General features: G+C 30.6%; 1 protein-coding gene across 1 annotated transcript in view; it reads left to right on the forward strand.

Annotated features, from left to right (window-relative positions):
• Nucleotides 1-16,521, forward strand: part of mnd (L-type amino acid transporter minidiscs) — a 102,911-nt gene that overhangs the window by 43,756 nt on the left and 42,634 nt on the right. The window contains exon 2 of the mRNA XM_075357937.1: nt 12,093-12,311. Coding sequence (XP_075214052.1) covers nt 12,093-12,311 — 219 coding nt within the window. The remainder of the gene's footprint in view (nt 1-12,092; nt 12,312-16,521) is intronic.

The raw sequence follows: 16,521 nt of genomic DNA on the forward strand, positions 1-16,521 counted from the left end.
AATTGATAACCGGGCAAAGTTGTTACCTTGTCTAAATCAGTTGTCAATTGACAATTTAATTTCTGGAAGAAACGTAATTTTTATTGTAGCTTACATATAAACCTGTCAATAAAACGGGTTTGTCAGTAATGTGCTTTTGAGTTCATTAATTAATAGTACACCGATGGGAATGTCACTCGTGGCATTCGCATCGGTGGAATCCTGGCCGAGAATGCCACATACTGGAGTATGTCAAAAACCGAGATTTCGAAGATGACCTCCGGTTAAGCCCATAAGGGTTCAGAACGGGGGGGGGGGGTGCCTTCTCCAACGAGGTCAGGATGTCTTTGCTTTGAATTAAAATTGCTCCTGAGTTCCTTTTATTTCTAGAAAGCTCTGAGCTAACTTCTTTGTTTGGGATTGTTTGTTTACCGTGATTCTTTACATAGATCTACATTGAGGTTGCCAGAACCTGCAGAACCAGTGGATTCTTAATGCCATCTGATGTAGGGGACTATTCTAAAGGACTCCATTTCCGTTAATATCTCATATTATAACTAATGGCTGAAATATCTACCAGGTGTTCTTCTATTCCCTCCTGGAATATAAATATAGAATTTGGTTCCCATAAGATCTTTTTTAAATTATAATGCAGTTCTTTCAGTAGGAGTGTTGCAGCTGGTACTGTCTATAACAACGTAACAATCTTATATAATCAGCTGTTTAATACATTTATAAAGAGAATACTTTTTTTTACTGCCTTGTACAAAGGTAAGGAAGTATTATAATCGCGAAAAATTTCGGTTTTCAGATTTCAACGGAGATATCCATTTTGACCATCCACGAATCCATTTTGACTAGTTTCGGCGTGACATCTATATATGTACGTATTTATCTCGCATAACTTAAAAACGATTACCCGTAGGATGTTGAAATTTTAGATTTAGGACTGTTGTAACATCTAGTTGTGCACCTCCCATTTTGATTGCAATAGACAGGACAAAAAGTGTCCCAAAAAAGCCCAAAATCCAAAAAAAATGGATTTTGGACTTTTTTAACTGCAGTAATAAGCCATCATTGAGAGCTTTTCAGTGATTATCATAAGTGGTATTTATTTTCATTGGTTCCAGAGTTAGAGCCAAATGAAATTTTAATTAATGAAAAATTTGGATCTTACAAGGCGAAGGCACATCGGTTCGAATCCGACTTCATTTTCCTTTTTTTAACATTGTTTTTAATTTAAATATATCAATTTATTAATAATTATTAAGGTCTGATTGAATATAAATCAGAAATTATTAGTGAAATCCTCGTAAAGTTTTATGTAATTTTCATTTTAATTCAAAACTTTTTTACAGATGTTAATAATTATTAATAAATCAATATATTAATAAAAAAAAAAAAAAAAAAAAAAAAAAAAAAAAAAAAAAAAAACGGTTAAAAAATATATGTATACGAATTCTGATTTGAACTGATCTGTGCATGGTTACGGATTTGACATGTTCTCACTTACACCACATAACTACTCTAGCGACGTGAAACAAAATTAATATATAAACTAAATAAAATTCTGATACGGACACCACAAAAAAATGTGATGAATGTGTAACTGTCCAGTTTATTAAAGAGGGGGTTGTACCTCACTTTCAAATGAACTATGTTTAAATGAAGTGTAGCAAAAAATGTATATATATAATTTAATATGTGTACAAGGAAATCGTGTGATGTCTACATCAGATTTTTTAAATTTGCTTTTATAAGTAGTTTTAATAGGTCAGATACATTTTAAAGATTATTTTATGTCAGTAGTATCAGATTTACATCAACTGATTTGGTATCAACTTTTCTTTGGTATCTGTGACAATAAATTAAACTTACTTTTCTTAATAATGAAGCTCTGTCGTGAAAATGTTCTTGATACCTACAAATTATTTATTCGTTTAAAATATTCATCGGTTTAAAGTTAGAAGATTTTAGTCGAGTTTCTGCTAAATTAAAGACCATAAAGTTAAATCCATTTACTACTTTAAGGGTACTTACGTTTAAGTGGATTGAAAAAATTATTTTCTAAAAATATTATTATAAAAATTAAACGTGAAAGATCTTCTTGGAATCATAGCCATCTTCAGTGGCGTTGCAGAAGTTAACGTTTTACCACACAGCCCCACCACATTTTATAAAAGTTTAAAACATTTTTGTCATGCTGATCTACCTGCAGGTTTACTTCTTGATTTTTAAATTTTACAGACTCACAGTTTTTAATTACTTAATTCAAAATATGTTTGATACAAAAATAACGGAAAAATAAAAATAATAACTTAGTAGAGATGGCAGTTCCCTATTCTTTGCCCTTAAGATTAATTGATTTTCCCCACATATTTTCCTTCACTTGTAACTCATTTCATTGGAAATCGTCTATGAATCCCCTGTTTTGTGAATGTAACATTGTAAGGGAATAAGTTAAGAAAATTTCTGTAAAATTAAGAAAAAATGTTAATAGAGGAAAATAGTGTTTTCAAAGAAATATATAAACGATAATATTATGAGACCAAAAGAAATTGAGGTTGCGAAAGTAGGCTACCTAATCCTAACCTAATAAATGTTAATGCATAAATAAAATCTGAAACCTATTAAACTTAGTCTTAAAAAAATTCTTAAAAGTGATTCTTACAACTAATTGCAGAATTGTTCAAAATTGATTGCAGAAAAGTTCAAAATTATGTAGAATTTTCTATTGAGTAATTTAAATTTTCAAGCGTATTTTAAATTTGGATCTTTTCAAGAAAAGCAATTCATTACTTAATTCAAAGATCAAACGATTCTATAGCACTAACACAGATCGAAGTAATTTTATTTATCTACTCGCAGTTGGTCATGGCCATATGGCTTATTGAATGAAGTAACTGAAAAAAAAAAAAATGACTTGAATGCGGTCAGTATTTACTCCATCCAGTTATTACGGGTTAAAACCAAAATATTTTAATCATTTCAGTTGTCGTTAACTTCTGGCTATGAACGCTATTAAAAACATTTTGATTTCGCTACTAAGTGTCTTTAAGACTTTTTTATTAGCAAAATTTAGATAGCAAAAAATTTCGATTTTCAGATTTCAATGGAAATATCCATTTTGACCATCCCTGAATCCATTTTGACTAGTTTCGGCGTGACTCTGTACGTATGTGCGTATATATCTCGCATAACTCAAAAACGATTAGCCGTAGGATGTTGAAATTTTGGATTTAGGACTGTTGTAACATCTAATTATGCACCTCTCCTTTTGATTGCAATCGAGTGTATCAAAATTGTCCAAAAAAGTCCAAAATCCAAAAAAATTGTATTTTGGACTTTTTTTTAACTGTAGTAATAAGCCGTCATTAAAAAAAAAGAGCTTTTCAACGATATAACATAAATCTTACACTTCTTTTCATTAGTTCCAGAGTTATAGCCAAATGATATTTTAATTAATGAAAAATTTGGATCTTACAAGGGGAAGGTCCATCTTTTTGAATCAGACTTCATCTTCTTCTTTTTTAACTTTCTTTTTTTATTTAAATATATTGATTTATTAATAAACATTAACCTCTAACGTTAAAAAAGTTTTACGATAAATAATAATTCAATAATAACAGTAAAAAAATTATGAAAGCATATCGGAAGTTATTACCAAAATAAAATGTTATGTACTTTTCATTTTAAAAAAAATGTGTGTATGTAATTTAATATGCGTACAAGGAAGTTATGCGGTGTCCACATAAGACTTTTTTTAAAATGAAAAGTACATAAAATTTGATTATATTAATAACTTCCGATTTTTTTTATATATAGGTGTCATGTGGTGTCCACATCAGATTAAAAAAAAATGGAAATCTCTCGTTATTTAAAGTGGAAAAGATATTAAAAATTGATTCTATAGCGTCCATCTCGATCATGTTATCATATTACTTGCTGATGATCTTTTTTTTCTTCCTCTGCTCCCTTGGATCGGTCCAACTGTTTGGTATTACGCCACCCAGAGAAGTCTCTGTTGTCTGTTTATTCTAACGAGGCTCCCCACCTAACGGCTGGAAATCCGCATGGCAGGTCGCTCGCCGGTCAGCTCTTTTGAGTTATTTTTTTGCTGATGAGTTACCAATTACTAAAATTCTTCCGTTAAACCTTCGCTAATCATGACTTTAATATGTGCTACTGTCTTAAAAGAGATATCATGTCTGTAGTTAATGTAACATACCAAACCGAAGAAAACGGTTTCAATAGTAACGTTACCCTTGACGTCTCTGTCTGTTGTAAAATTTGGTCGTATATTTAATATATTCTCACTAGTTTATGAAAAATCTGCAATTTTACTTTATCACACCGATAAAAAACTAAGAAGTAGATAATAATTATAGAAGCTGATCGGTTGCTCTTGGGATAAAAGTTTTATAATAATCTTTAATTATAAGCAAAATCATTTTCATTGTTTTTTGGTTCCAGTTGAAAATGTCTAATACAAAAATGTTAGACTTTTAAAAAAAGGATGACTGCTGGGAATTCAGTCACTACTAATGTCCTCTCCCTGCGGCCGTCGTATGGGGAAACTAAGTTGGCGACGGTGGCGGTCCCGCCATTTCTGGCCGAGGAACGGTTGGCCGACTTCGTGTAGGATGATGTCAGGTTTCGAGGAGGTCCACCGAGGAAGATGCTACCGGTGCTAGGGCATAGGACACTTCCTGCAGCGGCCCTAACAAAAGGGGGTGTTGTTTTACTTACGGGGCTAAGGGGCACCTCCGGAAGGACTGCCAAACGGAGGTTAAATGTTCGCTATGCGACACTCGCGGACATTCACTTGTGGGTCGGGGTTGCAGGGCCAGTAGCAAAATATGAGTCCCGTCCCTTTGATTGTGTAGAGCCTAAGGTTGGGGCGGCCCCGTCCAGGATGGTTGGGTCGCTTAGGTGTCCCACTCTCATTGACTGGACGGAGACTCGCTTGTGTCTTCAACATTGGGGAGGGGGTAAGACTGTAGTCCCGGTGGGGGGATCCCTTTAGGATTCCCCATTTGAGGCGTGGCGTCAAGACCGAAGTACCAGTGGGGGGAACCCTTGGGGGCCCCTCATTATAGGCATGGCGTATAATTAAAAGACTGGGTCCCGGCTACCTGGGGGAAAACTTAAGTACCCGACGAGGTAGTTTGAGGCGATGGCAACCCCTAGAGCTGAGTATATGGGTTAATTACGAATCCAGCTCACCGCGAGGGGGGGGGGGATAAACCAATGATGTACTAAAAAAAAAAAAAAAATAAAATAAATGGTGTACGCGTATTTGAAAACATTCTATTATAGTGCAGTATTAATTAGATTAAAAAATATTAATTATACAGTAGGCACTTTCAATTTTCCTCTAAATAGTTATTTAATTAAATAATGGAACAACAAAAGTTCAATTAATTTCTAATTTGAATTTAGATTGACTTAGGCAAAATCATTGCGGTTTCTTGTTGAAGTCGGGCGTTGAATACCTTTTTTTCTTATTTTTTCTGTTCAGCCTCCGGTAATTACCTTTCAGATAATACTTCAGAGGATGAATGAATGAGGAAGATATGTATGAGTGTAAATGAAGTTTAGTCTTGTACAGTCTCAGTTCGACCATTCCTGAGATGTGTGGTTAATTGAAACCCAACCACCAAAGAACACCGGTATCCACGATCTAGTATTCAAATCCTTGTAAAAATAACTGACTTTACTAGGATTTGAACTGCTGGAACTTTCGACTTCAAAATCAGCTGATTCGGGAAGACGCGTTCACCACTAGACCAACCCGATGGTTGCATACCTTTGCGCCTGCCCTTCAATCTCACCACATGCTGACTCAAATCTCCAAGGTTTTCGAATATTTAACTGTAACAATTACCCTCTTAAAATCTTAGGGCTCGAATATTGGGTAAATTAAAGCAGATGTGAAAAGTATTTTTGAGTTGAAGTATTTTTTTATTTTCACATTATTTCTGTGTTCTTTCTTAAGTAGATGAAACAATTTAATAGTAAGGTTTATTTCGAAAAGTTTTCAGCAATTACAAGCGATGCCTGTGTATCTTTTTACTTTAATATGTGTGCAAAATAATCTTTTTAATTGTCACATTTGAGGCGAGCCTACCTTTAACATTTTTCAAAGTTTGTTTAAGAAAATAGAAAATAAATTATTTTTACGAATACTAATATTTTAAGCTTCTCGAATCTGAAGCAATTTACTAATATGGAGCCACTATTGCGGCACACAGTACGATATAAATATTTTTATGTTTTATTCAGTTGAAAGGATAACGTAGAAAACTGTCGGTTTCAAAAGAGAATAAAATAACTTTATTAATAATTTCAGATAGATTTATTAAATTTTAAATAAAACAATTCATCTTTTTGCTTGAATAATCGCTGAAATATGTTTGTTAAGTTTCGCCCAATAATATGTTATTTCTTAATTCAAATTGTCATAAATCTTTCTTTTTTTTTAACTTAAGAATGAGACTAAATTATTTCTTTTTTATGATTACTTAACGTGATTCTTTATTAAAGAATCATCGAATTTATTGCATCCGATTCTGAATTTCGGTTGGAAGAAATTATGACAATTATTATTATTCTCCACTACTGACTCGCTGCCAATTGAAAATACTGTGGAACCTCCTCTAACAAAATTAAAAAAAAATCATGAGCATCCATTCATTCGTTTCTAAGGATTTTATGTACATAACTTGAAATGTAGGAGAACATAGAAAATCATGTTTTCGTTATTCGCCTAATTCTGGTCGAGTACTAGTCCGATCCCAACCAAATTTTATGGAAATTAATTGGTATCATCCTCTATTAAATGTTACCAAAATTATTAAGATCAACAGCCAACCTGGTAAAACGTTATTCGTGAATATAAACAAAAAAGGTGTGAGTTGGGACACTTCTTCTTTTTGAAGTCGGTTAAAAAGGACGATAAAATAATTATAATATATATATTATTTTTTTCTGTTTTATGTATAATTAGCTGATCACTTTTGGTTTCTTAGCTCAGTGGGAATTTATTTTTGATTTTCTGATTAAAAAAATAATTAAATAAATAAAAACAATTACAGAAACAATTACTTTACCGTATTCATTTGTTATCTTTATATCTACAATATTTCTCTTAGTCGCCACGAAAATTACGGGCTTTATCGGTCCCGATTCTTGTCAAAGAACTCCAATGGAAGAGTATGAAGGCTTTTCCGATTTTTGAGATCCTCATTGGTTTGTATGTATTAGGTACTCAGCCACTGATGAAGAGATCTTACTTATTGGTACAAAGTTTGGGTTGTAGAGGAAGTTGTTGGAAATTTCCTACTTTAACTATTCAAATAATAGTATTCTGCCATCTGGGAATCGGAATCGAGCATTATCGTTTGCGACAACCATCGTAAGCATTCTGTGTGATGTGTATTGAATTACTTCCAAAGTTTCTTCAGCTTTTCAAAATAGTTTTCTGACATTACTGCATTCCCAAATTCCGTAGATTAATCTCAGCAATACTCACCACCATTACTTCCAAAACCATTTATTCATACTTTGTCCCTTTATCCACAAACTTAACTCGCTTCTCGTCTTCAGTGATAATTCGATCAAAACATTCACCTTCATTTTATTACTATCCTCAAATAATATCAACAAGATCTTGACCAATCTTTGAAAGTTTTGTGTACTCCAATCAGTTCTTTTGGTTTAACACACTACCGTATAAATAACACAGTAATATGCACCAAAACAATTGTTTTACTATGAACAAATTTTATGAAAAACTTACCCTTGTCACAATTCTTTACAGAGTAGCCGAAATTTACGAAAATTCATTTGAAAGTTGAGAAATCGTAAAATTACATTATCACGCAGTATTTGACCAGTTTATCGAAGAACTCATAAGTTATAATTTAAAATCACTTTTTCCCCGGTTTTTATTGTAGCTGGAGGGATGTATAAACGATTAAGGTTATAAAGAGACAAATTTTGTGGTCTATGAAACAGGTAATTGAGGGTTAGAAGTTAATAAACATGTTAAAAGATTAACATAGGAAGGAATGAAGAATAGCATCAAATCAGAAATATAACTGATGACAAAAGTCATTTCAATAGTTTTAACGACTGAGTAAATTAATTAACTGCATAAAGAAGTATTACGGTACAGAAAAAAATTATTGTTTACCGGCGAAAAAATCTATAAAATTAATAAATCAATAAATCTATGACATCTACTCCCTAAGAATCACAGAAAAACAGTTGAAATGAAGAAAGTAGGTACAATAAAAGTTACTACGTGTAAACACAGAAAATGTTGGAGTAAAAGGAAAACTCATTAACCCCGACTATATAAAAGAAACTTTAATAAAAGCAAAAAAAAGTGAGTTGATTTTTCATCGAAATCAAACTAATAGTTTTTCCTATAGCTATTTACGCGATAAAGTTTATGTGTGTTTGTAAACACAGGTACGTCGTTAGTTTTTCCATCAAATAGAACAACAGTTGAGTAAATCTCCGTAGTAGGAGATCCACGGTTTCAATAATTAACTGTGATTGCGTTTTTTAATTATTAACTTAGTTTCCGACTACACTGCTTTAATTTTGCTTTTCTTTTACAATTTCTTTTGTCCATGATGATTAACTGCTCTTTTTGGGGTTTATCGCGTACTTGAAGAGTTTTAGAAAAAGTGGAGTAGCAACATTGTATGTAGATGTGTATCTAATCTGAATTAGAAAACGGGACAGATGTATTTTTCCTTTAATATAAATTTTCAATTTTCAGATCATTTTATACTTTTCCAGTAACAAACATGGTAGTGTTCATATGGTAACAGCGTACGTTGCAAATATACATTTAATTTTTGTATCTATCTAACCTATTTAATCGCGTATTTCTATACCATTGTTACATTAGATCAGTTTTTAATTAGCTGAATAAAAATTGTATTTATTTGGCATTGATCTTTTTGACACTAGTTTCATTCTGTTTGCCTCACTCTTTTCCTCATCATTCTCTTCTTAGCTTCTATCTCTCATTTCGCTTTTATTTTTTATGTGTTTATGTCTACAGTAGTATTAGTATGAATGCCTTTATGCGAGCTTATTATTTACCAAACTGAATTATATTCTTTTCTTCGTTATTCTATTACGAAGTAATTAAGTACAATTAATATCTTGTTGATATCATTATTAATACAACACAATTTGTGACTTTTTTTAATGAAATCTGAGCTCCGTAACTTCTATAAGAAATAACAGTTTACGTTTTGCTAAAATTTGGGTTTTTATGAATAACTGCTATTAAATTTCATGCCGTCTCTTCCACTTATTTGGGAATTTTTTCTGGATAATTTTTTATCGAAATTAAGAATTTTGGAACTCTCAAGAACGTAAAAAAAAAATAATATTTTAAATAACGCACACATAACAGAGTCATAGTACTAATTTTACCATTTCCGTGTAATACATTCTCGAACGGTTTCTTTTTTACTTTCTTGTTAGAAGTAAAGGAAGTTTTGTGATTGCGAAAAATTACGGTTTTCAGATTTCAACGGAAATATCCATTCTGACTAGTTTCGGCGTGACGTCTGTACGTAGGTACGATATGTGCATTTGTATCTCGCATAACTTAAAAACGATTAGCCATAGGAAGTTGAAATTTTGGATTTAGGACTGTTGTAACATTTAGTTGCGCACCTCTCCTTTTGATTGCAATTGACTGTATCAAAAGTGTCAAAAAAAGCCCAAAATCAAAAAAAAATTGTATTTTGGACTTTTTTTTAATTGTAGTAATAAGCCCTCATTGAGAGTTTTTCAACGATATAACATAAGTGGTACACTTATTTTCATTGATTACAGAGTTATAACCAAATATGATTTTAAATTATTAAATATTTGAATCTTGCAATGGGAAGGCACATCGGTTCAAATCCGACTTCATCTACATTTTTTAAATTGAAATATATTGATTAACCTCTGATCGCAAAAAAAAATGAAAAAATATCAGAAGTTATTAATGAAATAAAATCTTATGTACTTTTCATTTTAAAAAAATGTGTATATGTAATTTAATAGGCGTACAAGGAAGTTATGTGGTGTCCACATCAGATTTTTTAATTATAATTTCAAACTCAGGTGATTTATTTCAGTATCCAAACAATAATTGTACTTTTATCAGTTATTGGGAAAAAATAGTAATTTCAAACCTCATGAACTCGGTTAAAAAGGTTTCCTTAATCTACAATTTAGATTCATATAACTAAATTTAATGTCACTTAATAAGTTGGACATACAAAAACATTGAATTTCACTACTTCAGATTTTAGAATATTTGAAGCTTACATGACATGGCAATAATGAAACAACAAAAGTAAAATTGCTGAATTTTTTTCGGCTTAGAACTATACGTTGCTATGCTAATTGTAGACTGATTTTGGATTTTTTGAATCCTTAAATTTATCTCATCACACTTCTGTATTCATACTTTTTCTATAGCCAGGAATTGAACCCATTGCTAGCTGATTGTGTCAGTATGCTAACCCCATAATAAATAACTCTTGGGCAATACTTCCCATTTCAAAATTTTATTTCATTTCCAGGGAAGATTTACTTCTTCCTATTTACTCCTCTTATTTAATTACCAATGATGCTTATTCAAACATTATAGTTTCAGTATTACGGAAGTCGATTTAAAATTGTTGTTGTTAAAGGAAACGAACAAGTTTTCACTGAATTTTAATATAAAACTCTCGTTTTTAAACAAATGAAAAGAAAAATTGAATGAGTAATTAGATCAGAAGTTAGATTTTTCTTTTAAATCTTTTTGCCATTACAAGATGAATTTTCACCAATTTAAGATTTTGAATTCAACAGAGTTATTCCAAAAGAACAATTAAAATGTAAATAATTTTTAATCAGTAATAACAAATTAAATTGAAATTTTTTATCGAAGCATTAAGTAATTAAATATACTTTAGAACATATAATTAAATGAATTAAATCTAGATAAAAATATTGCAACTTTGTAAATGCAGATTTCAGTTTATAGTGTAAATACTTTAGTTTTAATATAAATAAAAAAAAATGATTTTCCTAAGTCATTCATAATTCTGTAAACATGTATTTGGTAATTCACCAATCAAAAAGCTCCATTGCAATGCTTTTTGCATTCCATAAACTCATCAGAGAAAAGATGAAAGATGGATACCTAATTTTGATTTTGAAATTTTACGAACACGTTAACATCAATTTAATTAAAATTCATAAAATAATGATCAAATTAAATTTATCTATTTAAGGTTAGCAAATTATCATGACTCTGTGATTTTTATTAGTTGCAGCTTCATGATATATTTTGTAACTTAAGTAACTTTCATGAAAACATTGAGATTTTATTTTTTTATTTTGGACCACTACATTTAATATTTTTGGGGTCATTTTGATAAAAAGAATATTTTAATGTTTTGAATTTTTTGCTTGGTTTTTACTTTATGAAAATCTATTTATGTATTTGTGTTTTTTTGCATCCTTTTTAACTTTTTTTATCAAATACAATCATATCAGTTAAAAAATATTTATTTTCCAATGTAACCAATAGAATGTTCACAATAAGCTGCTTTGGTTTTTAATTTTTTTTTACTAAATTTCATGTGCAGGATTGATGTGAATCATTTGATGGCCTTCTTATTTTAATAAATATGGTACAGTTGTTTTGACATATATAAATTTTAAATGCAGACGCTTATTTTTAAACATAACTCAGTTGACATTCCTCATCAAAGCCTTATTAACATTTGTGTAGATAAGGTGGATAAGAATTTAATTGTGTGTTCTTTAATATTGTCACAAAATACATGTTTTGAACAGTGTTGTTTTATTACAGCTAATAAATAAAACAGGGTTTGAAGTGCACAAAGAACTACCATTAATGAACTTGGTTAGTTGTTAAAAACATGTTTAGCTTTTATTGTATTAAAAGAATGTAACTTATGTAAATTTATTTCCTTTTTCCAACGAAGTAATAATTAATGTAATAATAAAAGAAATAAAAAAGATTTCTACAGTGTATGTCTTGAATTACATAATTTATTTTACATTTACAGGTACAATGATACCGAAGTCTGGTGGAGACTATGCGTATATCAATGAAGCTTTTGGACCACTGCCAGCATTTCTTTACCTCTGGGTGGCGTTGCTGGTCATCGTACCCACAGGCAATGCTATCACTGCCCTTACTTTTGCCCAGTACATTTTACAACCAGCGTGGCCTGGCTGTGAACCACCATATGAAGCTGTACGACTCATAGCAGCTTTAATAACCTGTAAGTATTCTAACTTCTAATTGACTGTATGAAAAATTAGAATATGATTTAGAATAAAATTAATTTTAGAGACTGGTAAATTACATTATATCTAATCTGAATAATTATTTTTATACTCAGGATATATTTATAGCCAACATAAACTGTGAAACATTTTGTTAAAATTAAGCTTTATCTAGCAATTACTCAAGTTGTTTTTAAATTTATATTGAAAAAAGAGTGAGCTCAGTCTTGCCCATCCACCCAAAAAGGCATTTTCTAATAATCATAATACAAAAAAATTTTTTTTAAATTAGAAGTATAACCAAATCTATTTGGTTATTTAACATATTTATGATGTAAATAAATAAAAAATGAAATGTAAATAAATCTAATGAATTCATTCATTTAATGAATATAGAGTTCGGCATGATTAAAAACGCCATGATTTATAAGTTTTTAATTATGCCTATGATTTTTCTAGCTGAATTCTATACTTATTGCAAACAGCAGGAACTTGCATATCAAATTCTAGTTAAGCTTGTTATATTGCAAGATATATTTGTCACAATGGTTACAGTATGTGACATAAAGTATGTAGTACACTACATACTTGTATATTAGTAATTATATATTCATTAACAGTCTGCCTTATAAAAATTAAAACAATCAAATTAAAGATGAAAACAATTCTTATACTTCTACAAAATGATGGAGTACTCAAAATTGTGTTGTATATTTGAAACTTTAATTAAGGTGGTTGAAGTGAAGATCACTGATTACCAAATCTTGTGGTCATTTGCAACTAGAGATCTGGTGCAGCTGGTTGAATTTTTCTGTTTGGTAAAAGAGAGTGGGTGTTCTGTACTAATAAATCTTTTTAAATTATTGATGTCATTTTATCAATTCAGTTTATTGTTTAAAGAGAAGTTTAATTTTTATATGCTCAAGGAAGCTCATAGTACTAAGAAAAATAATATACAAAATAAAAAAGAGGAAATGAGCTATTTAGTCATAAAAATTTGACTAGCAAGATATTATCTACACCATTTTTATATCTGAAAAGAAAATGTAGAATTGTAAAAAATTTGTTATAAATTTTCTTTATTTTTTATTCAAATATAAAGTAGAACTCTTTGGAATTTATTACATTACTGCTTGCAATTGCAACCTTAGCAAGTCAGCAACCTAAGCTTTAATCGTGATAAGAATTGGTATTAAGTACCAATCCTAAATAATAAATAAGTTTATTCTTTCTTTCTCCTTGGTTACTAATTTCTTTAACATATTTCACCGATGGACAAAGTTTTAGTTTTATTAGATTCAGAGTAATTTTGTAGTTTGTATTCTTTGAGAATAACAAAGGTTCTGCACAAGATTTTCAGGAAAAATAAGTTTACATCTTATCTGAATTTTGGTTAGAATGAAACTTATAAGAAATTAAGTTAAAAAATCTCACTTTTTAAATATATAGATTGTGCTTTCAGAAAATTCTTCAGAGCTCTTTCATGAGTTGCTAATGACATCTGTCTGGAAATTGTTAGGAAACAGCTGAAGGAGCCATATAACAGATTTAAAAAGATCTTCTGAAAACACAGTTTTATGTATTACATTTTTAAAATATTGTTCATTAATAAAGATTTTGCTGCATTTGTCATATTAATTAATGAACCTACTGCAGTACAATTAAACAATTAAAATATTCAGAAACTTTGATACTTGATGTAAATAATATATTTATCAAGAAAATAATCATATAATTTTCAATAATTTAAATACCAGGACCAGGATTCGATTAAAGACTAAAATATCTTGAGTTGTAATTGACATTAATAAGCAGTTCAGCTTTTCATTACTGATGAACTTTGCTGTTGCTGGAATCTTCTGGATGGTGTATGTACGAGTGTGTGGGTTTGCTTATTTGTTTGTTGGGGAAATCATAAAAAAGCATGCTTGGCATACTACCAAAATATGGAGATTCCAGAAATATTTGGTCTATAAATCTATTTTATTTTATTAAAAGCAGGATTATTCAAATGTATGCATTTTATTAGCTACATATATAATGATTGTAGGCACTCTGACATGAGTCACAAGTCTCTCTCTAAGATAATATAGCTATTCTCAGACTAAAAAATACCTCATGCCAGTTTACAAAGGAAAGTGAGGAGTGGTTTCCTATTGACTTCACTGAATCAAATTCACTGTTTCATGTCAGCATACCAAGCCCACAGAAAGGTGGGTGATATTCAGCCCTACAAGTGACACCTTAATTCTATTCATCAAAATGATAGATTCTATGATGAAAACATTATTATTCTCAGAGACAAGATTTGAGACTGTTGTCTTTTGTTCATGACCGGAGCAGAGGGTGAATGCAGCAAATTAATGTATCTCTTTCTATCAAGAAACTATGCATTTCGTACATTGCTTCTATCAATTAGAGATGTTCATATGCATTTATTTATTACACTCACACAAACTCCTTTAGCAGAAATGCAGATAACATAATAACAAATTAATTTCAGACAATATAACACTGTAAACCACTATATATACAACAAGCTTATTCAAAGATACATTTATAATTAATTTAACAAAATAAGCTTAAATGGGAAGCAAGAAGTTAATTTATAGTAACTGTAGAGAAAAGAGGTATCTACACAGTAATACATTCATTATGGTTAAAAAGAATTTTTAAACCAACCAATTTCATAATTGATTTTTAAAACAGTAGAAAATAGACTTTTAATTCCTGGGAAAGATTTCTGGACATAAAATTAGGGTTGTTTTCATATATAGATGTATTATTAGTGATGGAAAAGTAATAATCAGCTTGCATACTACATTAATGAGTAGCTTGTATATTAGTTGGGATAATATAGGCAACCACATAGTAAAAATTTATAAGTATTGTAACAAGACCAGTATAACCGACCTGAGTAACGGATTCCTTCCAATTAAGAAGAGAGTAGTAGAAAATATAATAATGGAAGGAATCCTTTTTCTAAGGCTAATAGGTCCGTTTAACAATTTTTCTTTGTAATACTGCCCAACGACACACCTACCACTAATGTTGTACCATGAGAATTACTGGATCAGAGTAGGAATTCATGGGAAAATGTAAGGACTCTGATGTTGATCCTCATGCTTCAACTTGGGTCTGGTTCTGCAGGTGAAGAGGATAGGAGTATAAATACACCAAAAAGATGAGTTAAGATATGAGTATTATGTGAAGAGTTTAAGCGAGGAGTTATTATGCGAGTCAGTGAACTATCTAGTGCATATAAGTTTGATGCGATTAAGGTGATGTCACAAGTAATTCTGGTGAGGACAGTGGAGGAATGCAGGAAATTGTTTGGTGAGTTACTACAGAAAATTATTGCAGAGAAATGGTGTTGATTGAACTTTAGACTTGTATTATCTGGTATACTAGAAGTTAAAGGTATAAATCTTAGCGGTTAGTTATCACTGGATAAATAAAACCCTTATAGAGTTTTATTTACCCTATAAAAAGATGTGCTCTAAGCTGTAGTAAGAAGTCTGGATTAAGGTTTAAATGGTTCAGATGTTTTTTAAACCAAATTTACACTTTATGTTGGATTGTTTTAACTTTTTATCTTTTATTCTTATTGTATGATCCTGAAGACTGTTGATGATGAGAGTTTAACAATTGAAATGTCCATCTAATGCTAGTGTTTAAGTTAAACAGTGTATTTTGTTTTTCAGTTTTATCCTTAGAGATCATTAAAAGAGATCATTAAATAAATAAATACACGTTAAATCATTACACATTTAATGCACCCATGAGATGTTATCACTACAATTAATATACATCTCTAAATATCTGTGTTTTCTGTATGTTAATACAGTTAATACAGAGTGTTTCAAAATGAATATCAGGGTTTTAAAGCTATGTAATATTTCTTAAGTTTCACATAAGTTGATTAATTATACATGAAATGAAAGAGCAACTCAAAACTGTTTTAGCTGTGTGCAAGCTCATAAACTGTTTTCTGTACCTTCTGCTTAAAAGCACTAGCAAAGATGGCGACCATCCAACAGAAAGCGTTTTGTGTTCTGAAGTTTGCAAAGTGTGAATCTATGGTTTCCATTCAACATGCTTTCTGTTGTGATTACTGAAGTGACAATAACATTCGTAGGTGGTATAAACAATTTGAAACCATTGGCGCATCAAACTTGAATGTTTTTTGTGCGTGTCCCCAACAGC

This window comes from Lycorma delicatula, chromosome 2 (assembly GCF_047948215.1).
Source record: "Lycorma delicatula isolate Av1 chromosome 2, ASM4794821v1, whole genome shotgun sequence".
Classification (NCBI taxonomy): domain Eukaryota; kingdom Metazoa; phylum Arthropoda; class Insecta; order Hemiptera; family Fulgoridae; genus Lycorma; species Lycorma delicatula.